The 27,604-nt window shown below is 44.9% G+C and overlaps 1 protein-coding gene across 2 annotated transcripts in view; it reads right to left on the bottom strand.

Moving 5' to 3' along the window:
• Cacna2d3 (calcium voltage-gated channel auxiliary subunit alpha2delta 3) overlaps nt 1-27,604 on the bottom strand; it is an 837,667-nt gene that overhangs the window by 157,191 nt on the left and 652,872 nt on the right. For both annotated transcript variants that reach the window (XM_048421249.3, XM_048421250.3), the window contains 8 exons: nt 20,814-20,897; nt 12,944-13,015; nt 12,626-12,687; nt 11,230-11,297; nt 7,046-7,091; nt 6,816-6,913; nt 4,228-4,321; nt 527-622 (listed from right to left, as the gene is read on the bottom strand). In XM_048421249.3, coding sequence (XP_048277206.1) covers nt 527-622; nt 4,228-4,321; nt 6,816-6,913; nt 7,046-7,091; nt 11,230-11,297; nt 12,626-12,687; nt 12,944-13,015; nt 20,814-20,897 — 620 coding nt within the window. The remainder of the gene's footprint in view (nt 1-526; nt 623-4,227; nt 4,322-6,815; nt 6,914-7,045; nt 7,092-11,229; nt 11,298-12,625; nt 12,688-12,943; nt 13,016-20,813; nt 20,898-27,604) is intronic.

Raw genomic sequence — 27,604 nt, 5'->3', positions numbered from 1 at the left:
TGGGGGCTAGATTCAGCAACTGTTGGTTCCTGTTCCGTGACTCATGGGAAGGAACTATGTGGAGAAAATGTCAATCCTATCACCCCCAGAGAGCCCACCTCTGGGTGAGAGGCTCTGTGTCCTCTCTGGCTGTGCATGGAGGCTCAGAGGTTTATTGAAACATAAACAAATCAGGAGCAGACCTGAGACCCTGGCAGTAATTCCTGGGAAGAGCTTCAGGATATCCGAGTGCCCTAACCGTGAGTCAGGAGCCCAGCACATCCCTGCCTCCAGCTGCTCCTCAGCAGCTGCACTGTCTCCCAAGTTAAGTCCTAAATGACTTAGCAGACAGTGACTCGGAGGAACAAAGGGTTGTGGAAGGGCCAACTGACAGGTGAACGTGTGCACTGGGGCCCCCACAGTAGGAGAGAGGGGAAGGCTCTCAACAGGCCTTGGGTGGCCTGAACCTCAAGAAATGAAATAAGCTCCCTTTGAATCTCTGCTTTGAGGGGTTCATTGGGCCCTGTAGAGGGACCCTCCTACTTACTGATTGGTGAGCTGTTCGGCCCCCACGAACAGGTTGATTCTTGAGAGGCCTGTACGAGTGCCGAGGAAGGCGACCTCGACACCCTTGTCAGAATTCCTGAAACAGAACAGCAGACGTCAGGGAGTGCTTCTAGACAGTAAGCAGATAATGGCTTTTACATTTCAAGACTCACAGAATGTTTGACAAACGGCTGCTTTGAAATCTGAACTTTAAAAGTCACCAGGAGAACTCACACAGGCGCACATGTACACATACACGCATGCGCCAAGGACAGACTACTCCTACCCCTGACACAACCTCCAGGAACAGAGACGTTCAGGAAAGATGTAGCAAGCCCCTGCCGACAAATACAGAATGAGGGGGAAATGTACTTGTAGCCATAAACACTGCTCCTCTCAAGGTTCTTGGTAGAAGCCTGGAGAAAGCAGCCTGAGACTCAGAGGAGAGAGAGGAAGATGTCCGCAGGATGTGTGTGTGTGGTTTTTTTTTGTTTTTGTTTTTGTTTTTTTTTAAAGGCTTGTTAGAGTTTTATTGTTTTGAAACATACAATCAACAAAGTTTTAAACTATTTAAAATATGGTAAAGATTTTTTTTTTTTTTTTTAGTTGCAGATGGTGCTCAATTGATACAGTGCAGGCTCAATACATACAAAACTTGATTTTAACCCTAACACCACATTGGATATTAGGCAGGCAGTTGCACACCTATGGTACCAAAACCACGGGGGTGGAGACAGGAGGATCAGGAGTTCAAGAACATCCTTGACTATACAGTGCATCCAGGGCCATTTTGGAGTGACATGTGTTTTTACTGTAAGGCTACTAAGTGTATTTTTGGTCTGAAGAATGTCAATAAGGTCTTCCCTGTGGAAGGAAAGGAGCGGAGCTGTTGGACTGGCTTTGTAATAGTCTACAGCCTGGAAGGCTGATAGATGGAAAAGAATTTATAGCTTTGATTCGAGCACAGAATTTATTCTCAAAACCATTCCCAAAGAGATAAGCCAAATAATGTTTATGAAATATTCCCCAGAATGCTCACAAGCTGGGGACTTGGTCCTCAGGAGGTGATGCTCTTTGGGAAGTTCTGGAAACTTCAGGAGGATGTCTGTAGCTGGTTAAAGGAAATTGCCGAAGGCAGAGCTTTAGGGGGAATCTTGTTCCTGGTTCCTCCCCCATTTCTCCTATTTATGGTGAAGTGAAGAGCTCCCCCCGCCCCCGCCTTATGCTCTTGCCACCGGGATGCTGTGCATGGGCACAGGGCGCTGGGTGACCACGAACTGAGCTCTTCTGAGACTATGAGCCAAGATAACTTCTTCCTCACTTTGTGTGCTTCCGTCATGCATGCAGTTAAAGCCACAAAGGCAGCAAGCAATACAACGGCTCCTTCCATACCCCTAGGGTGTCATTTGTAGAAACTGCAGCAACCGCCTTTGTAAAGGACTCTCAGCATAATGGTGCTTCATCTTCCAGAGCATACCTAGTGTCTGAACATGGTCTTTGGGAGATTTCAGCATGTCATTCTTATTTTAGAAAAGGAAAAGTCCTTTTCCATAAACACAGCTTTCCCAACAAGTAAATTATGAAAACAATGGTAATTCTTGGGCTCTTTCTCTGTCTTAGATGCAAGTAGCAACATGTTCCAAAGCACTGTCTGTGCCACTTTCAATAAAAGGTTCTTGATTTCTTAGTCTTTGACCGTAGACAAGGTGGCCAGTACTACCTTTAAGTAATGTGTGTGTTGGGGGGTGGGGGTGAGGGTTGAATAAAAACCAACATGATGCATTTGGCTCTGTTTATAGCCTATACCAAACTGGAAGGCTATCCAATCAGTTACAGATGTGGACAGCAGGACAAGCTACCATTTAAGAAATCCGTAGCATGTGTGAGGAATGAGTCAGCAATCCTTGCTCCAAATTTAGAGTTTCATAAGACCCTAAAAGAGACACTCATGTATTTGTGAGAGAAAGAAGCCCTAGGGTGAGCTTTGACTCTTTCCCAGGCTTGTAGGGTATATGATCTATACAGGTGAGAGGGTAGCCCCTAGAATGATGGGCATGGCAGTGTCTCCATGGAGCCCTAGGCTCAGGCTAGACTGCCCACCTGAAGTTTTCTCTGGTGAGACTCCAGCGCCAGTGTCTGGAGAGGCTTTGGCCATGTCTAGCCAGTGCCTGCTCCTTCCTCCGTATCTTCTATCCCGAAAAACCAGCACTAGCTTCCCAGTGTTCATTGTCCAAACTGGGAATGCAAGTGGGAGCCTCAGCCTCTCTTGGCTCACACCACAAACCACCAGAAAGGCTTGGTGTGGCAGTGGAGGATCTCAACAGCTGAAGGAAGCCATATGTGGGCTTCGTCTGTGCATGTCTATGTCCTGACATTTATGGCAGAGACCTGGGTATCTCGGAGCCCGGGCTGCTGTTCTTCCCCCATTACACTCTATTTTATATACATCAATAGAGAGGGTTTTTTTTTTTATTTAGAAACAAAGCAAATTTGTTTGTCCTATTCCTTCCTTAAAAGCCTTCAATGATTTCCTAATATTCTGAATATAAAATTTAAAATCTCAAGGAAAGGGATACAGTTCAGGGGTAGAACATTCACCCCATATGTGGCACACACTGGATTCAATCCTTACTACAGCTACCACCACCACCACCACCATCATCATCATAGTAAATTAAAAAAGAAATTCCAAACTCTCTATTCGGACCCTCAAGGTCCAGAGCTACGCAGCCTGCTGCAGCACCCTGTCGGCACCTGACACCACCCCTCCCTGCCCGCCACATTTCTGCAGTAACCCCTCACTTTTCAACTGTGCCAAGTATTTTCTCATCTAGTGGTTTTAGGTCTCGCTAGTTCCCTTTCCGAAGTTCCCCTTGCCCTCGACTGGTGCTATCTCCCCGTCCACTCCAGGTCTTGTCACAGTCTACTTGTCTGTTCACTGTGGGGATCCCAAGTGCTAATGGCTCCACATACCGCAGAAGCCTTGATGGTGGTCACTATCTGTCTTCCGTCTGGATTACCCCTGCTTCCCCATTGCCCGGCTAGTGCACAGAGGACGCACACACTCGGATGAGGGGTGGCAGGGAAAGAATGAACAACAAATACTCCAGACAGAAAGGCAAAAGAAGAAACTAACGGAGAACATGGACCGAGAGAACTGAACGCTTGCTGCTTGAGGGTCTCGGGAGAGCCAATAGGAAAGCAATAATAAGCCGCTAACACATTCCTAGCCCTTGTTTTTGACATCAACTACTCTTGATTTCCCCCACCCGCACCTCCTCTTCCACTTCATATACAAAACCACAGAGCAGTAACTGACACCCCCTGAAAGAGCGTTATCCCTTTCCCCTGGCCTCCCCTGGCCTCCTCCCAAGTCCCCTCCAGCCTGTGACGGGGGAGGGACTGTGGCAAGGCAGGAAGCTCCTTCTCCCGACCCCTCTGTCGGAAGTGTCACCCTACCTCCACAGACTGAATTTCATGTCATGTTAAAACTCAGAGAAACTCCACGTCAAGCCCCGGAGCCTGCCTGCCATCCAAGCCCATGCCACTACTCCATTCTAACTCTGTGGTTTGGAGCTCAGGGGGAAATTAGAAAACTTCAACACCAGGCTTCTGAAACAGTTTAGTTCCTTAAACCATAACTTTGTTTGGGGGGAGCTTGTGCGGAAATGTCCACGAAGGGGGATGCAGGCAGCCACTTACTCAGACTTGTTGAGGGCCAGGCTGGTCCAATAGGCTTCAATAGGAGCGCTCACCACAGCATCAAAAAGGACTTCTTGGATCAATTCTTTGTCACCTATTGGGAAGGACAGAAGACAAGAAGGCTCTGGCTAGACTCCAAAGAGGGACACCATAGCGGTTCATGGGGCTGGTTTGTGGGGTCAGCAGGCTATGTTCTTCGATAGGGTGTTGCTTTATGAGTTAACTTCCCACTGGTTGCAAATATGAAACAGCCTGATACCTGATACACTCTTAATACCCCTGGGCCCCAAGCAATTGGACTAGACAGTAGCAAGCAGTGAGGCCTGGGTGTGCACACGATGGCGTTCTCCTGTCTGCTCCTAGCTCCCAGCTCATACCACAGCCAGCATACTGAGTACTCGTGGAAAAGCTGCCTCTGGTCCTCCCTACAGCCATCAGTTCAGCTCTCTGCATTCAGTAGGGTGTGAGGACGGGATACCACAACGGACAATTATGGGGACTCGTAGTATGAGATTTCTTCCATTTCAGACTTTCCCCCGTTTTAATGGGGGGATGGCTGTCCCTATCCAAAAGGCTGCTGGGCAGAGCACTATCTGCAGAGGCCAAGTGAAAGGAGATCATGAGTCTAGGAGAGGCTTTTCAGAGGTGGGCCAGGATTCAGTTTGCCCGAGAGCAGGATGAGCTAAGCACTAGAAACAATTTCGCATATTGTCAGAGTGATAGTGATGAGATTGAGATGCGATTATATAGTGGAATCCTGTGGATAAGGTGAACAAACCCAATGGAGAGAAATGACCCATACAAACTTCAAAAGGATGAAGAGTAAAAGTGAGCTGTACATAATCTGCACATTATACTATTGTATGCAGTGACTTGTATAATATATCGGTATGTCTACATCCTGACGGTCTCATAACGGAAATCTTTGATACCAAAATAGCTTATATTTCAGACTTTGGGAATTTTATAATATTTGGCATACACACTGAGATGTGGGGCTAGGACATGGATATAAACACAAAATTCATTTTTTTCATATATACCTCAAATATAAAATCTGCACGTAACTATAAATAACATTTTAAGGTGATTTTGTCCATAAAACAAATGAATTTTCTGACTGTTATAATGTCATTATTGTTACTTAAGACAATTTTCAGATTTGGGATTTTGGAGTTTGGGTTGGTAAATTCTGTAAATACAGTTTAATATGTAAGATAACAAAAAGAATGCCAAACTCAGCTCATGGAAACCTACTTAAACAGTAAGAGCATGAGTGAGACACATGAGAAATGATGAATGGATACTGGAAAAGTCATTCTTTGGGGGGAAGGAGAGGGTACAAGGCAGGGAAACACAAAGACCTCAGTACTAACTCTGATATTTCTTTCTTAAAAAGTGCCTGAAGCAGCCATAACAACATATTAGGAAATTCAGGGGTGACTAAAGGAAGATGAACTCAGAGCTGGCGATGTGGCTATCAGTGAAGACCGCTCTGGCTCTCACAAGGCTCTAGGCTTGATTCTGAGCACCCACGCAGTGACTCACAACCATCTGTAACTCCAGTTTAGGGGATCCAATGCTCTCTTCTGGCCTCTGTGGGCACCAGAAATTCAGGTGGTGCATATAGGCAAAACATCCATACACATTAAAAAAAAACGCATTAAAAAAATCTCGATTTAAAAATGCATTTTCATAGTATTGCTATGCTTAAGATATTTTTTGATATAGTAATTAACAAGTTCAAAGAAATGAAAAATTGGGCTCATCTGTTGCCCACCTGATCCTTTTCCTACCAGAGGATAACCCCCAAAGCAAATCCAGCCCATGAAGCTGTCAGTGTGCAGCTGGAGAGTCTCCACACACCTCTGCCAGGATTGCTCTGGTTGTTCTGAAAGACACCACATGTCGAGCAGACTTTCCACTATTGATAAGTGATGCTCATGGAAGGGGGAGCAGGTGCCTTGCCTTTCGGTGACTCCCTCTGTTCAAGTTGTGGCTCCTGGAACTAGCTTGTCATGGGGAGAGTCTGCTCAGGCCTCAGGGGAGCATCCAGAGCTCCTGCCCTTCAGTGTTTGTGTGTCTGTGTGTGTGTGGGGTCTCCCTCCTACACCTAGGCTATGATCACTAGCCATTTAGTTCTCACAGAGCATATCCAAGGGAAATGGTTAGAACAGAACAAAAGGCAACAGGTGCCATGGTACCCCCACTCTTGGAGAACCACGAGACCTAGGTTATGATCTCGCCTGAGGTCATTCTTTGGCCAGCCTTACGTCCTTATCCATAGAAGAAGGCCTGGAATAGCAGAGATGTGCAGTCTCTGTCCTCCTCCATCTTTATCGTCTCCATCTTACCCAGCTGCCTAACTAGACGGCCTGCGAGTGTAGGGCCAATGTGATTAAGAATACTGTGGTCATAACCTCCATCATTTCTCATGTCTTCCTACAGGTAGAGACTTGGCTGGGTATGATTGACAGTCTGTACGAAGGCGAAGCTGCTCTTGAAACCTAAGGCCCCTTTGTGGCTTGCAGCTCCCGTCCCCCGCCCCCCCCCCCCCACCCAGAGGCATGCTTTGAGAGCGCACTCACATTGAAGCAGAGGCTCTTTGCCTTTGAGGTAGAGCTTAATAGCTTCCAGTTGAGACAGATGGCGGTGCTCTGGGTGCAGGTCGGTGTTGCAGTAGGACCTAGGATGTGACAGGGTCCCAAAGGAGAACATATAAATATTCAGAGCATCTTCCCACTTTGTGTTTGGACCAGAAAAACTGGGGAAGAGGGCAGGGAATCCTGAAGCTGATGAACAACTAAGGGAATCTTACCATTCATCTGCCAAGGACACGTCGGGATGTTCTAGGTCATGCAGGCCTGGAAGTCAAGGGCAAAGCATTATTAAGCATCTGTCTTTCTCCTCTTCCCACAGGCCTCAAATACTCTAGTGTGGCACTTACGAGGGAGTGCGTTCACAGTAGATATCAACCCTACAGGGATACGCTGCGGATCAAGGACTCTGGATGCATGTAAAAAGACAGCCAGACTACTTTCTCATTCTGCTGTGGCCAGCACCCACCATATCCCCTTGTGCTCATCCCAGAGAAATCTCAACTTCAGGAAAAAGAAGGATGTTTCTAGTAGAATGGCTATGAAGCTAAATTCGGGAGCTCCATGACGTCTGGGCTGAAAACCGGGCCAGGCCACTGAACTCCCGTGTGATGCTAACAGATTTACTTCTCCATGTTTTCCTCGTGCACAAAACAGGAACGCCACATAATTGTGAGAGTGATATTATAGCGTAGATTAGATGAGATTGTCAATACTCATTTATGTTCTGCTAGCAAAGAAGGCTAGTAGATGTTAAAGGATTCCAAGTGAAATTGAGCCGTTGGTCTAGAAAAGTAGTTAGTAGAGCTGAGGCTGGCACGGAAGTGAGGAGATCCATAGAATACTACAGACTTCCTGATATATGCTCTTGTTTTGATATGGTTTGTCTTTCAAAGAGGTGCGTGCGTGCGTGCGTGAGTGTTGAGAACTTGAAGGCAGCATTAAGAGGGTAGAAACTTTTTTTTTTTGGGTCCTTGTGGCAAACTTTTCTTTTTTTGATATAAGAATCTTTTTAATACAATCTTTTTTTTTATTATTTTACAAAGCTATCACCGTTCTCATTCCCTCCCCTCATCCCACTCCACCCTTCTCACCCCCACCTCCCAAGGAAAGTAGGAACTTTTAAGAATGAGATTTGATTTCCATTACATTAGGCGATTGGCTTACTACTATGAAGAGATTAATGCAGTGGTCACAATAATGAGTCTCGTGCTTCCTCACTTGTATGAGTGGCCCTATTATATACAGTAATATTCCTTCCCAACTTTGCTATGCTGTGCTGCTTCCGGAAAGTCAACCAAATAGGGCCATCCAATCTTGAGCTTTAAGCCTCTAAAACTGTAGCTAAGTAAACTTTTATAGGGCACTTATAGCCTCATGGGTTTTGATATAGCAGCGCCAATGAGGTAAGGCATTCTGGAGAACCACCCTTTCTCTCTAATTCCAACGGGTCATCTGCAGACAAGCAGTTTTAGGCATGCTAAGGTACTCTGATAATGTTTGTAATGTTTCAGGAAGACAGTTTCTCCAATGACTCACTATACTTTAATCCTTGTCAAATGCAGATGTCTAAAATACTAGATGTCCGGCATAATACTGCTTAGTTCTATAGGGAGTAAGCTGTTAACACTGGATTATTTACCTTGGAAATATTTTGTCAGTCCTTGAGTTACATCAGTTTTCCTATCCAAGAAATATTCTCAAGAACTCTACAAGATGTTAAAGTATGACGGTGATTAGTTCCTAGGACAATCTTGAGATATACATTTGTACATGTATATGATGTATATATGCACACACATTCTCTTAACCCTCTCACTCACTTCTTTCTTTGTTTCCTCCCTCCTTCTCTCCTTTTCTCCCTCTCTTTCCTTCTTTTTCCTGCTTCTTTTTCTCCCCCACTTCCTTCAATATTTTCCCTGAGGCAGGAATAAGTCGGTGCTATATGCTAGGAATAACCCCAAGAACCAAACAGCCTGCCTCCGTGGGATGTAATTTCTAGTGACAGGAGAAGCAGAAATGAAGTTGGAACTTGTATAACAGTTGATCTATTGGTAGTGGCAGAGAAGAACTCATGGGGAGGGGCAGGGAGCAGCTGGGGTGAGAATGCTTCAGACCGAGCTCTGCTTTGGTGGTCAGGGAAAGAATCACTGAAAAAGTAACTTTTACACCAAGGAGAAAGCAAAGACGCATGTGAGCCATGCTTGTGACAGGGAGAGCGTTCACTACAGGAGTGATAAGAGCCAAGGCCTGGCTGGGGGCTGCACCTTCCCAGGATGCAAGCTGAAGATGTCCATTCTGCTTCCTTCTCCCACTGCAATTTATTATGCCTTCATCTTCGAAGCCCTCCCTGGCTCAGCATCGTGGTACTCACAGCTGCGACCCCAGAGATGAGACCCACTATCATTTCTTAGATCTGAGTTCTTGAATACCAAACAAATCTAATTTTTCTCCAGTCCTTTCCCCTCCTGATAAAACCATACTCAGGGAAGCTGAGACTAATGACATGCACCCAATTTATTCAGCAATCATTGTATATAACTATATAAAAGATGCAGTGCGTCAGAGGAGATCTTGAAGAGACACAATACTAGCAGGAAGACTAGCTCAGGCTTTGACTTTCAACACTGTTTTAGGGGTGCTGAGAACTGAACCCAGGGTGCGGTGCCTGCAAAGCCAATGCTCTACCACTGGGCTAAACCCTCAGCCCTGACCTCTTACAATTCTGAGTAAATCACTTTCCACTCCCAGAAGAGAAGAGAGCTATGGTCAGGCCAAGGCTCTTCCAGATGAGAGTTCTGACTGGCAGTCTCAGGGAAAGCAGGTTTCTCGGGCTCTTCTCCTCAGGGAGCTGGCAGGGCTGAGGCCTTTTATTTACAGATGGCCCAAGGAAAGAAGGTCTGATCTCATTTGTGGGGATAATCAGACACTCGCCCCCTTGCTAAGCATTCAAACTAATTTCTTGCTTAGTTCTGAAATTATCTCAAGCAATGGCTCAGCCTAACAGCTGTAGAACACACAGGAGGAGACAGTAACCAGAAAAAACTGGTCCAAAAGACTGCAAAGACATTGGTGCAGGAAGAAAGCCAGAGAGAAGAGATGGAGAGGAAAAAATTAATAATAGAGGGAGGAAGGGATGGGAGGAGAGAGGAGGGAGACAGAGAGAGAGAGGAAGGGAGACAGAGAGTGAGAGGAAGGGAGACAGACAGACAGACAGAGACAGAGAGACATGAGAGGAAAAGCAATGGAGAGACAGACCAAGGGGGGCTGACAGGAGAGGGGCAAAGGGTCCACTAAAGACCTCTCCTGCTCTGACCATGAGTCACTTTCTCCATCTCATATCAAATGACTTAGGCATGAATTGTATTGCTTCAGGGGCACGGATGCCCTCAAAGCTATACATAACCCACAGACCTAGAAAATTCTAGAAACTGAAACATAGCTTCTAAGAATACATCCTTTAGTGTATATCATGTCCAGGCCACAAGGTTGGCTCAAGTCCTCTTATGTGCCTTTGAGAAGAGAGACCATATGTTTGGCTCTTGGATGGGTACATCCTTGCTTCTGCCCAGTGCTGAGTGGACCCCCTCCTCTCTCCCTTCTGTTTCATTAGACATCGTGGTTCCTTGTCAGATAAAACCCAGTGGCTGTGGAACACTTCAGGGCCAATCAGCAGATGGACCTGACCCAAAGTCCAGGCTAAGCGAAAGTGCCTTACTCAAAGTCATTCCTAAAATAAGAGCCTATTAAACAGCACACTCCTACTTCCAAATGTTTACTGTTGGAAACGGCAACTGCTTAGGATCAACGGGCTGTTGGTGACATAAGGAACCATTGCTGTGGCAGCAGCTTCGCCCTTACAGATTGGGACGGCTCACGTTTATGGGAGTCGCTGTGCACCTGCACTTTACGAAAGTGGAAGATCTTAGAGTGACCAGATCCTACTTCTGCTTCCCAACTCCTGCCAATCTCTTCAACGGTCACATTTTCCTCGGGTAAAGGATAACACAAAGCCCTTGAGATGGGTGGCTCGACTATGCTCAAAGCAAAGGCTTCCAGATCCTTCTTGGAATTGCTTCTCCTTAGACTTGACTTCTACATTAATTTAATTCTTCCCCTAGCACTGAATGCATGACAAGAATAATGGTGGTATGAGATTCCTACAATTTGCCTCCACTACTTTATGCGTACAACAATATAATAAAGCCAGCTGGGGTTCCCGTCATTCAGAAACCCACACAAAACTGGCAAGAAAAGAAGCACTCAGAGGGCAGTGATTTGAGTCAGGTGCCCAAATCACTAGCCAGAGGCTTGAAAGTCACACACAATCTCCAGTTCTCCCAGAGCTGGCTCTGGGCCTTCCTCCCCATACCCATGGAGAAGCCAACCCAAGTTTGTGCCTTACCTTCTTCAATGGTTACATTCCCTCGGAAGAAGTATTTCCCATGGCCCCTGGAGAGCGCCACACCTAAACTGTGCAGAGAGACAGAGCAGACCTTGAAGTCCAGGGCAGTCACTGGCATAGACTTGCGGGCTAACCTTTCTTTTTTATTTTATTTTCCATTTTCACATTTTCATTTCATGTTCTGTAAACAATTTTCCCAACAGTTTACGTTCAGAAACCTCACTGATTATAGTGGGTGTTGGTTTTTCTTAGGCCCAAGCAGCTGCTTCAAAGTCATTTCTGATTGGAAATGCCAGCGGCAATTGGCTGCTGTTGTGTTTGCAAGATTTGTGGCCAACAGCTTACCCCTCCAGAAAGCCCTCCACTGGATGTCCTCCCAAGGCCACACACCCTGCTCCTGGCTACCACCTTACACACCTCTGTTCTGAACTTAGACAGGGACTCCCAGACCCCAGAAAAGCTGATCTCTTCTCAAGGGCAACCCTAAGACCAGTGACAGTCGAACGAGAAACACAGCCACACGGCTGGCTTGTCAGCCTGGTCCCCTCCCCAGTCTAACAGCTTCCCCACACTCTTATTGGCTTGATTTAAATGCCTTTCTGTTTTGGTCTAAAGTTAGAGACTGTTTGCAAAAATCAGTCCCTTTGTTTGGCAAAGCCACTTAGTGGCTCATATGTTCCTTGGTTCTTCCTGGTTCCAAACTGCATCTGGTCACAATCCTGAGCAGTGGGTGACAATGATGTTAGAATTTACTTTTCAGATTAATCTATCCTGGCTAACTTTCCCTTCACTCTGAAAGTTACCAGCTCAGGAGCATGAAGCAAGCCTACTAAAATAAGTTTCCTTTTTTTCTACAAATCACATAGCAACATTGAGCTAACAGGAGCAGGCAACGTTCGAATACTCCGTACACATCGGAAAGGAGACCATTAAGCAAAGTCGTACTTTTAGGACTGTTACGGAGAGACAACACAGAAGGACATTCAGAAAAGTTGAGATGGAAGCACAAGGTGGGGATGAAATGCCACCTGCAGGATTACTGGGTCATGAAAACTAAAGGTGAGACAAGGGTCTTAGGAGGCAAGTGAGATGGCAAAGAACCTGGTGACCCTCGGAACTGGTCTCCTCCACCCTTGATGGGAGCCCTGGAGATTTTGTGTTGGGAACGCTATGAGTAGTTGTGTCAAATGAATAAGCCGTTTGGGGTGGGCCTGAATTGTCTTCCCCATTCTAGGACAAAGACAGAGAGCAGCCTGGGAAAAGCCCCTTCCTCACTCTTTCCGGCCTTTGGGAGGGTGTTTGTTATCCTCAGATGGTGAGCCCTGAGAGGCCAGCAGGTTGGGGACAAACACACTGATAGGTCTGATGAAATGTCCATGGTTATGGTCAGCTCTACCTGAAAGGAGTACCCTTGATGTCTGTGTAATAGTAGTCATTTGTCATCGCCAAAACCCGTTTCTAGATCGGGGGGAAAGTCATAGAGAAAAGAAAACATGGTTAGTCTGCTAGATGACATTTTTCAGAAATCAATAAAAATAAATGGACACACTGTGGTCTGGTTAATAATAGTACTACATGAATCTTGTTGGAGATAAGTAAAGACAAGAGAGAAATGAGCTCGGCGAAAGATATTTATTCCACAGAGAACCTTCAAAGCTAATTTTTCACACTGGTTTGTTTTAATGAAGTGCAAGAATGTTTGAGAAAAAGGTACCCCTTTGTCCACGGTCTTCTTCACCTCCATAGAAAACTTCCCTGTCTTCCGATTCACCATGGCATTTCGTAACTAGAATAAGAAAATGAAATTGGGAATTAGTACCTCCCTGGGTTTCTACGTCACTGGGTGCCAGGCTCAGAAGTTCCCTGTACAAAGTCTAGGCAGGATTCCTACCAACTCTTCACGCTTCTGAGGGTAAGGCTGCACACGGCATTCAGAACTCTAAAATAGTTCTCCAGGGAAGCTACCAGGACCTTTCCTGCTCCTGGGCAATGGGAGGGTGTGAACAAGGACAAATGACTTTCAACTCTGATTTGGGGTGCACAAGTGAACCCCATCATCTCTCCAGCCCCTGAACAATGCGGGGGGTGAACAAGGACAAATAATTTTCAACTGTGGTTTGGGGTGCACAAGTGAACCCCAGAACCTCTTTAGCTACTGGATAATGGGGGGGGGGTGGACAAGGACAAATTATTTTCAACTGTGATTTGGGGTGCCCAGGTGAACCCCTTAGAGGTAGCCACAAGAGAGGCCTCAGGATGTTGATGAGTCCAGAGGTCAGAGAATGAACTCTAGACAATCTGCTAAAACTATCAACAAGCGAGAATGTCTCTGGGGGACAAGTTGGTTTTCAGAAAGGGTACCGATTTGTCACAAAGAGATCATTTTTCAAAAGATAATCAAGTTAAAGATGTTTTTCTAAACAGTAGTTGAAAAGATTGGGGGGCATTGGGGAGACAGTAACTCGTTTTCCACAGCATGAATCAGCTTCAGATGGTCACCCAATTAACAGCCTCACTGACAAGACAGTGAACAGTACTGACCCCTGCCTCTGAGTTTTGGAGGTCCCATCTTGAAGCAGTGAGCCTGGCTGGCCTCCCCTCCCCCTGGCTGACCTCATCTAATTACCTGTGGTCTTCCACGAGTTCAGAGGAGGACAACAGGCTGGGTGATGAAGGATGTGCCTGCATGGGCAGCAAGAGGCTATGACAGGAAAGGCCATTTAATGGGATAGGAACAAAGGCTGACAAGCCAGCCCATTGGGAACTGTTCTTTCTCTGTCTGCGCTTCAGGATGTGTGTGTGTGTGTGTGTGTGTGTGTGTGTGTGTGTGTGTGTGTGTGTGTGTGTGCATGTTGTTTTGGTGTTTTGTTCTTTCCTCCTTTGGGGGAGCTTTAGTGAGATCAGGCTGATAGGAAACTGCAGGCCTTGCAGCACCTCAAATTTGATTCAGGGCTGTCTAGATTTGGGTTCACATTCCCGTCTTCTGTGAGAGAGAAGTAAAAGCATGATTTTTAGCTGGAGGCATGTATAAAATAAAACATATATTTTACTTTAGATATTTTTTAACAACACATAATGGGCATTTCTGGAAATATTTTCCCATTTTAACTTTTGTGGTTTTGGATGGAGAGAGCTGGTCCTAATTAAGTCTACTTTCTAACTTTTAAGAACGGGCTCAATTTATCTTTAACATGGTTTTCATTTTTCCTCTTTCTGGTGCCTGCCTAAAGCCATTTGGGACCTTCCCCTCTCAAGTTCCCCAGGCAAGTCAGAGATTATGTCAGCTTCTCGTTGCCAAGCTACCCCCCTAACCCCCGGTAGCAGAGAAAAATTAGCATGGGGCTAGGGAGGGGCCAAGACCGGGGTCACTGATGCATTCTGAAGGCAAACGTTTAGACAGTTATTCTAGTCTTGTAAGGAGGACAAGCTCTTCTTCCCAAGCTCCTCCTTGTGCGGGATGATAGAATGCTGTCACTTAGAAACAGACTCTGGGGACAGGACTTCATGATCGCAGGCAAACCATTCCTTTCTCCGTGCTTCAGTTTCCTCGGCTGCCCAAACAGAACTGAGCACAGGCCCCCTATCACATACAGTAGTAGTAAGGACCACAGGGGAATAAGAAGACGAGGGCCAGGCACAGGCCGACTGTTCTGTGCCTCAGTTGTCCTCCGCCATCCTTGTCATGGCTGTCATCAGCGGCATTGCCATCTCCCTCACCTGGTGGGGTGTCAGGTACCTCCTGCCTGCTAAAGGAATCAGAACTCAAGCTCCAGATGACTGAGCACCAGCATCCAATCTCTTCCCAGCGTCTCTCTAGCTGCTTGGACAATGCGCTATAAGAAAAATGCAGCTTGTGATGAGATGCCTTTGCATTTCTTGTCTCCATAGCTCCCATTCCTTTTCTTCACCGGTCAGAGCACACTGGGTGGGTTTTTGTGATATCTCCCTTATCTTTGCAGATTTCAAGTTACTGTCCCTAACTCTCCATGAGTTAGACAGACTCCAGAGGAGACAACATGGGGTGTCAGGGCTCCCAAGCTAGCAAGGCTCTCCTCACTGAATCATATGAGCTATTCTTTGATTTTGTTGGGCTTCAGTGTCTTCTTCTGTTATTTGTTCAATCAAAAATGGACCTGAGTGAAGCCACCCAGATCCAAAACTCCTGTCGGGTGCTTTCTAAACTGTAGATATCAGATTATTGGCAAGCTCCCATTGCTGATAGATACTGTTGACTGAGTTCTTCCTGTAGATGAGGTATTAATTTGAAAATTCTAAGAACTGTCTTCTGTATTTCTATTTCCATACCTATTTGACAAGAAGGGAGACTGACACCTCAGGCTAAGAAGCTTGTCCAAGGAAACACAGGATCTCTATCTCTTAAGCCCAAGTTCTTGGTGCAGGAAAGATGGTTGAGTGATTAAGAGTACCTTCAGCTCTTGAAGTAGCCCTGGGTTTGGCTCTGAGCACCACCATTGGGCAGCTCATAACTACCTATAACTACAGTCCAGACGTTGTGATATCCTCTTCTGGCTTCAAAGGATTTTTTCATGCTTGTGGTGCACACACACATACACACACACACACACACACACACACACACACACATGCACACACATGTGCCCACATGCACACATACCCCACAAGTTCCAAACCTCTGCTGCCTAAATCAGAAGATAAAATTAACTATTTTATCATTAGTATAAATTATATATTGTTATTTCTTGATTTCTTAAAGAACAGGTTTTAGAAATTGACTGTGGCATGGCCTATGGGTTTACCTTCCCAGTAGCTCTTCCATACACTTGATCACTGAGATATTCTACTCTTACTATCAGAGAAGGCAAGAGACTAATAGCTGGAATGCACTTTGTGAGACTTGAACATTCTAGAAAAGTCACTTTCCTATCTTAATGGGCTGCATATTGCTAAGATAACCCTCCTCCATCAGAATCCCTTACGTATAATCATGCTAGGAGTCAGTGGGCCCCATACCGAGGGAGGTTCACAGAACGCAGGTCAGAGCGATGAGCAATAACAAACCTGTCTTCCCCACTGAAGGCGGGAAAAAGCTTGGCCATAGTGCTGCTCTGCGCAGCCTTTGAACTAGCCCCTGCCTGGGTTTGTAATCATCAACAGCTGGAAAAATGAAAATGACTTGGCAGAGGAAAACGTTAAAATAATTTTTGGTGTGTCCAGATGTGAGCTGATTATACTATCATTAAAAATCACATACATAGATGCTTGACTAAACACACCCAAAGAAAAGCAAGTCAGATGTCAGTGGTCCCTACCAGATGCCAGGCATCTGGAGGTGTGAGACACAGTGACCAGAGAGGCAGTTCTCAACACAATCAGATGAATAACGTAAAAGGCAAACCCTCCTTTAGGAGACATAGCCATCTAGTCACTTCTCAGCCTACCCAGCCTCTGGGGTATACCCTGGTACCTCATTCACATGTGTTCCCTGTAATCCTGGGGGATCAGTAGCTAGGGCGACTCAACAAAGCACCTACTTCTCTAGTACAATATTCCAGTGGATGCTCATTCCACTGGAGGTCAGTTATTCTTCCCTCTTAAGCAGAGCCCACTGGGGAAAGCTTCCCCAGAAGGTATAATAGGGGACAGTAGGTTGTGTCTTCTACAATGAAAGTTCATTATGCTGTGGTGGAGTTTTATCTATGTTAGAATGGGGTTTTTAACTTCCAGAGTCCCAGGCAGCTTGTTCTTCCAAGCCCTTACTGTCTTATAAGCTACCTAGCCAAGCCTACAGATGGAAGGTATATGAGACAGGCCAGATAAATAGTTGTTTTCTTAGCAAAAAAACCCATTTAATCAGTACATGAAGATAGCATGTACAGAGAGCCCCAGCCACCAATCTTCCCTTAAATGAAAGCTTGGGTTTTCTAGGTATCAGGGCTCAAGGGATCAGGCATAAGATTTAGGAAAATAGAAAATGATGTAAAGAAGAAAAAAAATGCAATCAAAGCTCAGAATATGTCCCAGTGTGAGATGCTCATAGGGCTCTGGGAAGAAAGGGCTCTGGAGACGTGTTCCATGAGGCTTACATGGGAAGAAGTGTGGGATTCCTCAGCCCAGCAGGGGAAGGCTTGCATTGCAACAGAATGGGTGCCAGTTGGGTTAGAGACAGAATTCATAGTGCTGTGGCTACAGCATTGATAAGATTTCAGAGCAAGGTAGACATTCTTAGTTAGTGAGGGTGTAGGAAAATAAAGGACCTACATATCCTGGGTGAGCCATAGTCAGCTCCAAGGACTCTAATATTACACAAGGAACTCTACACAATCTCAGCTCTTTTGGGTCTTTCAACCATGGGTGGACATTTCCCTGAGACTGCCTACATTCACTTGACCAATCAACTAGCCAGAGTCTCCACATACACTCAAAATAACAAGATTTGCCCTAATTGAATGTATGATTTATATGTGGCCCGTTTCTAAAGTAGGACTTGGAAGCTCATTTGCAAGACCTCTCCCTGTCGCAGAGGTGGTGGGGGTTGGGGAGAATCCCATCACTTTATTTCTCAGTAAAACTTCCCTTGCTCGCCCTTCTGCTAATCTTCCTTGGTCGCCATTCTTCATGACTCTGAAGCAGGAACTCGAGACCCATGGCTTAGGTGAATGTGTGCCTGTTGAACACGGAGGTATAGCATTTTAGCCCCCCATGATTTTCCCACTAAGAGCCAAGAAAGGCTCCTCTTCTATGCTCAAAGAGCCCACAATAGCCCCATAGGGATGAACACTTACTTTGGAAGAGCTCACCACGTTTCTGAGGTACCAAATGAAGTCTCAAGGACTCTGACACTCTGAGGCTTTTTCCATAGACACACAAAGTGGGTGTGTCAAGGACACAGCACAGGGGTCAGATGGTCTAATGCCTGCCTTAGAACTGTGACATAATTTCTCTGCCTCAGTTTCCTTAACTGGAAAACGGGGACAGATCCTTGACAAGACTGCAATAAGAAATGAATGAGTTCATCCTTTATAACACTGATGGTATTAAGTACCTTGTATAAAAGAAGTTCCTTTTTTTATAAGCTATTGTTACTTATATGAGCCTTCTCTCATTATTTCTATAATTAGAAATAATCATGTTCACTGTGGAAAAGTTCAACAATGATTAAAACATAGCAAGACCAAACGGAAAATCATCATTAATTCTTTCAGCCATCTCTAGGAGTTTCAGTCCTGAAAGCATATTCACACAAACAACAAAAAAAGACTCATCAAGTCGTGTGCGTGTGTGTGTGTGTGTAAGCATGCACATGCTTACACACACACATATATTCACACACACAACAGACAATCAACTTGAGAGTTGGGGGGAATATGGGAGGGGTTGGGAGGAGGATGACTAGAAGGGACTGGAGGAAGGAAAGGAGAAGGGACAATACAATTTTTTTTTAATTAATATAATTTTACTTTCCAATTTTTTCCTCACTGGTGACTCAGATAGGATCGTGTGTGTTTCAAGGTCCATTGCTGACACATGGGTCTCCTAAAGATGCCTTTTTATAGTAATTGAAACGACACCTAACTTATCCTATAGTGACAACAGAAGTCCCATGCACATTACTCTGTGTGGTCTACTTTTCTCTTATGTGTATGTATGTATGTTTATGTAGGCACACATATATGTAGGTATATGTATGTGAGTGGGTATGCATGAGTATGGGAGGTCAGAGTTTAAAAGTGGGTTTTGTTCCTCGGAAATTATCCACATTGATTTTTGGACAGATCTTTTGCTGCGACTGGGGTACAAACCCTGGGGCTAGCCCAAGCTCCCTGTCTCCAGTACTGAGATTACGCTGAGAATTACAGCATCCGTGCCCCACTTTGTACATGGGGGCTGGGTTCAACCTCAGATCCTCTTATTTGCACAGCAAGAACATTATAAACTAAACCGTCCTTCCTGCCCCCTTTATTTTAATTTTGGCCAGACTAGTTTTGCAAATTTTTTAAAAATATATTTGATATTACATCATTTTTGGAAGTATTCAGTGTCTGTACTCTAAATGTGCTTGTTACATTGTACAAGAGTCTTGCTGTCCCTCAGAAGCAGGATTCTCCATTCAGGCGCTCTGCAGCCAGGTCGACTTCGCTGCCTCTGCCGAGGAGTTCTGCTTCCTTGAGCCTTCATCCATTTTGACCTGAAACCTGTACTTTGCTACGTATTTCAAGTTTCCCCAGAAGCATAGGTTATTGCATGCCTCTATGAGACCCAGCTCTATATGTAGGCACACCACATAAGGATGGTTTTCAACTGATTCCAAAACTCCCCGATCACTGGAGCATAGGAGAGATGGCAGTTTGGGTTTCCTATGTCAAACACACGGATATTGAAAGAACTCACATTCAACTCCCTTGGACTGCTTGCTGTCGAGGATGCAAACAGCCAGCTTGTACATAAGAAGAATACTGGCCTGGCTTGAGAAATGGTAACTCTGAGAGTGGAAACCCAGACCCCAGCTGCTTGAGTCAGACGACAGTGAAGGGCACGCTGGGAATCTGATACTGACCCTCCAACCATAATGGGAGGCCACAGCCGTAAACCCAGAGGCCCGTTCACAGAATCCTCACATAGTCACACAACAGAGTAAGCACTTGCTTATCTTTCAATCTATCAATATGTCCAATCTTCAAAGCATCTGGGAAGACCATGAGATGTAGCAGGAATGGTCGCACACCAGAGCCAAAGAGACTCCACACAGGTGAGATTTGCATCCTGGCAGTGTAGCTGTCACACGGGTGCTAGGATGCACCAAATACATGAGTTTAAGCCCAAGGATCCACCAGGATCCTGGTCACAATGTTTGAGGAATAGAAGACGTCAAACTCTTCCAGGTCGTTGACCCCACGTGATGTCAGAACAGCGACAGGTAGGACTGAAAGAGTGGATGAGGCAGTAGTTTTTAATGGATGGCAACTCTATTCTGTCTGAGATTGGACTTAGTCAGGTTGAGAGCATTCAGGAAGCAGAGGACGGGAAAACAAGGGAAGCAGCAACAAGGGACCTGTGATGCCAGCCCTGCTTCTATAAAGCATGAGAGATAGTCTGGGATGTCAAACAGCTGCCCTCCACATCCCCTGGGAAGGGTAGAGACACAGGAAATGGGGGTACAGGTGGGGATGTGAGGCTGGCCACACATAGAGAAAGTGGGCGTGCAAACCTCTCTGCTGCTCTTTAGAAACAAGAGTTGTGTCCATGTACACCTGACAAGTTGATTCTGTCTCTCCGGGAGGCTGTCTTATTGGCCTATAAGATGCCCTGACCTTTTAGTTCCCACTGCCTCCTGTTGCCCAGCCAGAATTCTCTGAAGATGGTAAGGCAAGTCTTTACAATTGTCTTCTGTCCAAGGTGGGATTAATCAGCTGCATAGGAAACCAGTGCCCGCTGGGCATAGGCTCAGCAGACTGCACAACTGGCCCGATTGACTAGAGGGAGAGTTATCCTACTCCAACTACAGGAGAAAGGTCTGTTGTCTCACAGCCCTGTGCAGAAGCTTCTGGGGTATCCTGTCTGGTCAACAGAGCCCTCATCCACGAGGCTTGAAAAGGCAGACTTACCACATCATCCCGGTCCTCCCACTCTACTTCAGAGAGGTCCACACTGCTGTAGTCAGGTTTCCTTCGTTTTTTGCCTTCTTCATACTAGCGTAGGGAAGAAGAGAAAAGGCAAACAAACGGTCACAAAATCATCAACCAGGGCATCTTTCTCCTCCTGGACCTGTTTCCGGTTACTGTGAGTAATCAACCCTGTGGATGGCAATATTAGAATTCTAATGACAGGCATTGCTTGTAAACATTTCCCTCTAAGTTGGAGAATCTAAAGGTCAAGTCTTTGCTTTGCATGAATTTGCCTAGAGAATTCCTTGGCTCTAAAATGCCAGGTGCAAAGAATATTTATCTTACCCTTGTATGCAATAAATGTGGGAAGGGTGGGGAGACCCAACTCTATTAAAAAGACAGAGAAAAGTGTTTCCTACAAAACATTTATAAAAATCTTGTCCTTTGCCCTAAGCTTCATACCCTTCCTGTCTCAAAACTCCTCCAGGATCCCCTGAGAAAGAAAACTTTGATTTTCATGGTTGGACTTGGGCTAAGCATCCTGAGAACACTTTGTCAGCTTGTAGACCTATTTGCTACTGGCCACGGTAGTGCAAGGCTAAGCACGGCTCCTTCACCTGGAGCAGATGTGAGTACTGGGAATCGCTGCCAGATTTAATGGCCATGAGGGCCTTTCTCTGGGAAAGCTGATGAACACATTAATAACAGGGGAAGGATTTCACTTGTTTCCCTAAATCACTGGTGTTAGTCACCCGGCAAGTGTACCATTTTATCGACCGGACATTTCTGTGTCTGGAAGTTTGTGTGTCTTGAGGCCCTTACAGTTGGTTATTGGGGTGTTTATTAGGTAGGAAAGTCTGCCCTCTGCTGCAGGCTAAGGATAAGAAAGTACTTTACAAGTTTAGAAGGTAACATTCAAAGTACCCTAACGAAGTTGTGTATATATACAAAATACATACATAGAAATGCACCTGTTTTCTTTCTGCTCATTGTCTCAGCCTTGTTTTGATTAAATAATAAAGCTACATGAGACACAGTGTCAGTCTACATGCTTTAAGACTCCCCCTTGACTTTCCGGTGGTTACAGATGCAGTCCCTAACAGTATCCCTGACACAAGGAGAAACCTCTGCCTGTTGAAAACCAACCAAGTTTAAAGCAGACCTCAGTGCAATCAAAGGGACAGTGTCCAGAAGGGGTGATTGTCATATTACTATGGTACCAAAGAATGTCAGACTCAAACGTTGTTCCAGCATTCTTTATTCCTTGCCTACTGCATTGTAGGGATCCTGCACCATCTCTAGAAAATTCCCTCCCTCCACCACCACCCAAGAAGGCTACACAGCCCTGTCAAAGCACCTTCACTTGCTTCTTTGAGGTTTCCAATTGGCAAGACTGTCACCATTCACAACCACTTTTGTGACATCAGATCCAGATGAAGAGGAAGGGAAGTGGTCCCCTCGGAAGCCATGATAGCAGATTAGCATGTGGATCCTGTTAGGAAAGTTCCTGCATGCCTGGAGCTGGGCAAGCCAGTGTTGCTAAAAGGTCGCAGTAACTGAGAGGAAGAAAGAACGAGGGAGGGGCATGGATCCAAGTCATGGGCAGGTCCACAGGGTGCTAGGGCTTGGGACATTCCCTATGGGAAGACAGAGTCTGACTCCCATCATGAACCTCAGCTACAGAGCCCCCTGACTTCTAATCCCATTCCAGCAAGAACCATTAAAAAAACTCACATAGCCCAGAACTTTAACTTCAAAAGCAAACTTCCACAGATGCTTGGGCTGCCTGCTGATGGCTCTGAACCATTCTTTTGTTTTGATTTAGTAGAAGGAATTCTTACATTGGTCACTAAAAACTGTTCCTTTTGTCATTTACTCAGAAGACACACATTGAATCCCTGGACAATATAAAGCACTGGGGGCTATGGAGATGGTAAGGTGCCGGCCATGCAAGCATAAGAACTTGAGTTCAGATCCTCAGAACTCATGTAAAGGGCAGATGCAGGACATCTGTGACCCTGGTGCAAGGTGTGGGGAAAGAGACAGGCAGATCATTGGAGCTTGTCACTACTGAGCTCCAGAATATGTAAAAATTCCTGCCTATAAAAAAAAGAAGTCAAGAATGATTGAGGAAGGCTCTTGATGTAGCCCTCTGCCTCCAGGATGCACACATGCACTCATATCTGCATCTACACAGGCACATACCCATGGTACCACACACGCAAAGTCTCATGCAGCAAGAATAGGATGTTTGGTAAGCCTTAGCCTTCTCTTCCCACAGACTTACTTGGAGGATCCCTCCCTCAACTGTGCTTCCATTATTGCCCCTCCCACAGCTAGGAAAATGAGCTCTGACAAGCTAAGCTACAGAGGAAACAAGTCAAATAAGATTGTACAGCCAGTATTGGGGAAGGACACCTCACCAGCTGCTAACCTCTGCCTTAATGTCGCGGTATAAGCCTCATGCTATTTCCGTCTTTCTCAAATCTAAACTGTCTCTGAGGTCCCAAATAACAAATGCATCTTTATCTCCAAAATATGCACAAGTTTTTGCCAGAAGAGTACAGAAGAACCGCCATCACCCACAACACACTGAATCTGTGATGCTCAGTAAACCACTGTGCTGTACCAGGTTTTCTCAGTGATCTGCAAAATAGGGATAATAATTTGTCAGCAGAGATGGGCTAAATGTTTTTTCTCTTTGGCAGTTCATCCCAGGTAGCACCAAAGGAAGGATACTCCAGTAATTCTGTCACTGTGCTACAAGCAAGAGGCAGAAGGTATTCACTGAAGATGCAGGCATCATACAGCATCATCAACTGTCTCCTTCTGGAATGGACATTACAAGCAGGGACTCCAGACTCTCCTGACAGAGATATTTGAATGTATGCTAAGGTACACTGGTGCTGATGTGGGATTCCCCTATGTATGCTATAAATACCATTGGTTAATAAAGAATTTGATGGGGGTCCATTGCTGCACAGAATAGGGCAGGACAGGAATTCCAAGCAGATAGACAAAGAGAGAGTAGGTGGAGTCAGAGAAATGCCATGTAGCTGCTGAAGGAGAAAGACGCCTGCTGGAGTCTGCCAGAATGTTGCTGGTAGGCCACAACCTCGTGGTGATGCACAAATTAATAGAGACGGTTTAATTTAAGGTGTAAGAGCTAGCTAGACAAATGCATACACTAATAGGCCAAGCAGTGTTTTAATTAATATAGTTCCTTTGTGTATTTCAGGTCTGGGTAGCTGGGAATAAGCAAGCAGTCTCCACCTACAGAGTGGTGCCCAAACATTTGGGGCTATTGCCCGCCACCCACTTTAGGTTTGGAGGCGTGTGTGCCCATGCAAGGTTGGGATGTTTGTGTACCCACTCGGGGTTGGGAGGAAAATAGCTGAGACCATGCCTGCGACTCAGTGCCCTCTGCCTGAGCAGGCTGTGGGATCGGGTCTGCTGGGAGTGCACAGGCAAGAGAGCCTGGTGGATTCCTTCTGCCATACACAGATATATTTCTAGGCTTTGCACTGTTCTGCATGGCAGATTTAGCTTTTACTCAGATAAAAAGGGTTTCTATGCTACACGGTGCTACCCAGAGTTGAGGTGGTGAGGAAGGCTCTCTTCTGGCAGTCTCAGAGGCAGTGAATAAATATCCACCATGTTGGGCTGTGTGGAGCCAAAAGGCAAAACAGCCTTAGGTTTAGTCATGCTTAGCATTTTAAGAAGTGGTCCTTGTCAGAAAAGGATTGCAGATACACAATAGAGACAGACTGAGGTGAAAAAGACCTCTAAATGGGCCACAGAGGAGGCTTGGGAGAGAGAAGAAAAATAATATAGACAGTTATAAAAAGAAGTAAATGGTTTTAAAAAAAAATAAAGTCTCTAAAGAGACAGAGTACAGACAGTCATAGATTAAAGGAGTAAAAAAATAAACTGCATAAAGATGGAATATACACAGAGAGTCTGTATTATGGATATTAGTATGTTTTCTTTGAACTTTTTTGGCTGTGAATGAGCTAAGTACAGAGAGACATTCATTGTACAGACTTTCAGCTAAAACAACATATATATTTAAAGTATCTTGACTTCAAAATTTGGGTCTAAGGATATGTTGCTTTGGAAAAGAGGTTCTGCTTTATTTCCACAGAGAATGAGAACCTGTGGATTCCTTCCAGACTAATGTGGTTTGATGAGACAAAGACCTCCTGAAAGGTCACCTTGAACACCCTCAAAAAATTACTTTGCCCAATAAACAGCAGGAAGCAATTTGGAGAGAACTATGCCCAGATTTTCTAAATGATTGCTTATAAATGTTTGTTTACATTTAAAGGGGTATATGATATAGATATCAATATTTTACATTGGTTTGGATTTTGATTTATTGATACAAATTTAAGGTCAATTTTGTTTGATTAAGAAATTGTGCTTGTGAAGCTCATTTTAAAAATGCAATGTATAATTAAGAAATACAGGTCAATAGATAATCATTTATAATAGTCAAGCTTGTAGTCATGTTAGTTAGGTTTTCTAGATGTAGATATATCTTTCAGATGGATAGGTATTCTTCAAACCTTTCAAAAACTTACAGAACATGACATTTAAAATGTTTTAAAAACTTAGGATTTTTCATGACAGTGAGACACATCTGTTCCTGGCAGCAACAATTACTTCAAGAGGAAGATGGGTATTGAAGAGGCTCCATATGGTGCTGGTTAGTCATTTGGGCAAGAAACTGCTCTTCTGGACTTCTTGATGGTATACTGTATGAACTAGACATGTAGGACCCACAGAAAAATGACTGCTGAATTTGCCTAAAGGTTAGACAGTCCTTTGGGGTTTCTGCTTCATGAAAGAGTTTGCTAGACATTCTGCAGGGCACAGAAGAAAGTGACTGAAAACTGCCAATCTAAGTGGAACTGTCTTTGAAATTTCTTGCTTCTTGAAAAAGTCTGTCACAAACTACAGACCTGTAGGCTAAAGATGGGTGCCCCAAAGTTACAGAAGAACTTTGGGTGACTGTCCAGGCAGCAAGATGTCTCTGTCAATTCTAGAGTTTTGGAAGTTGCTTAAAGCACTTCCTGTTTACTTAGATAATATTATATCCTTCTGGAGTCTCTGATGAAGTTGAAGAATAGATAGTTATAGTTTTATTTAGTTATGATCAAAGATAAAGAGATACAAAGATAGTAACTATAATTCTTGCTTAGATAGAAAAGGGGAGGTGATGTGGGATTCCCCTCTGTATGCAGTAAATATCATTGATTAATAATAAAGAATCTGCTTTGGGTCTATTGCAGCACAGAATAGGGCAAGGCAGAAATTCCAAGCAGATAGAGGAGAAGAGAATAGGTGTAGTCAGAGAAATGCCATGTAACTGCCAAAGGAGAAAGACGCCTGCTGGAGTCTGCCAGAACTTTGCTGGTAGGCCACGACCTCAGGGTTATGCACAGATTAATAGAGACGGGTTAATTTAAGATGTAAAAGCTAGCTAGAAATATGCATAAGCTAATAGGCCAAGATGTGTTTTAATTAATATAGTTTCTATGTGATTATTTTGGGTCTGGGCAGCCAGGAATGAACAAGCGGTCTTCTGGGTGACATATACAAGAGTGAATCAGTTGAAATTCCTGGAAATTTTACTATCCGTAAATGTCAACAGACTTTTTTTTGGGGGGGGGGGAGATGGGATTTCATGTAATCCCAGATGATCTTGAGTTGGCTATGTAGTTGAGGATGACTTTGAACTTCTGATTCCCTGACTCTGCCTTCCACATGTTGAATATACATACTGGTACCAGTTCATGAGGGGCTGGGGATGGAATTCAGGGATTTGCACATCCTGGGCAATCATTCGACCTCATGAGTTACATCTCCAGCCCTTCATTTTCATTTATCACCACTCGAGAAACTCAGTCCAAGGCACCAAAAGTCTATTCAGGACACAGTGGTTCATTATGACCCTAGCACTCAGATACCAAGGTACAGAGGCTTCTATGATTTCAAACCTAAATTGAGCTACTTAGTGAGTTCCCGACCAGACTGAGCTAGAGAGCGATACCCTGTCTCACAAGCAAAGAGAGACTAAGAGACACCAGAGAGTGAGAGTTAAAGGCCTCGCTGCAGGCTGGTCCACCAGTTGCTACATTGTGCAAGACCTTTTAAGTCAACATTGCTGAAGGGAACTGGAGCAGAAGCTACTCCCTCAGAAAAGCCTTTGATGAAGGTTCCTCCATAAAGTCTGCTTAACTAAGTATGTGCAATGGGCCTGAGACACTTTCTTCTTAAATGCAAACATTACAGCTTCAACATCAATGAAGCTCAAGGATTCCTTCAGGTTAGAAAACGAAAACTAAGCAGGCTATTGCATAGCTGGAAGAAGCCAAGGGTAATAATTAAACAGGAACACATGGACTCCAAACCTGCCAGTATCTTTTCCTCATTAAGAAAGCTCAACAGGCCCGAAAGGAAGCTCCTTTACCAATTTTGCATATTATTGAGGGTAAGTGTCTAGGTTTCCTTGCAGGGAAACTCCTAGAAACGTGGATCTAGTGATGGTACCATTGCTGGATCAGAGACTAGGAAAGGACCTGACAAGATGGGAAGGGCTCACATCATCCCAGGACACAGGAATTAGTTCAGAGATGGGGACATAACCCACAACAACCCAAAGAGACTCAAAAGATTCCATCTGGGATATTCTCCTGGATTGGTCCAGGAAAGGGGTTGCCCGTGTACCAGCATTGCTAAGGTTGTGGGATGTGCGCTTGGAGCACCTCATAGCCACCTTGACCACT

The sequence above is a fragment of the Myodes glareolus genome, chromosome 5 (assembly GCF_982192425.1).
Source record: "Myodes glareolus chromosome 5, mMyoGla1.1, whole genome shotgun sequence".
In the NCBI taxonomy this organism is placed as follows: domain Eukaryota; kingdom Metazoa; phylum Chordata; class Mammalia; order Rodentia; family Cricetidae; genus Myodes; species Myodes glareolus.
Note: the sequence above shows the minus strand (reverse complement) of the source record. Positions and strands in the feature narration are given on the sequence as shown.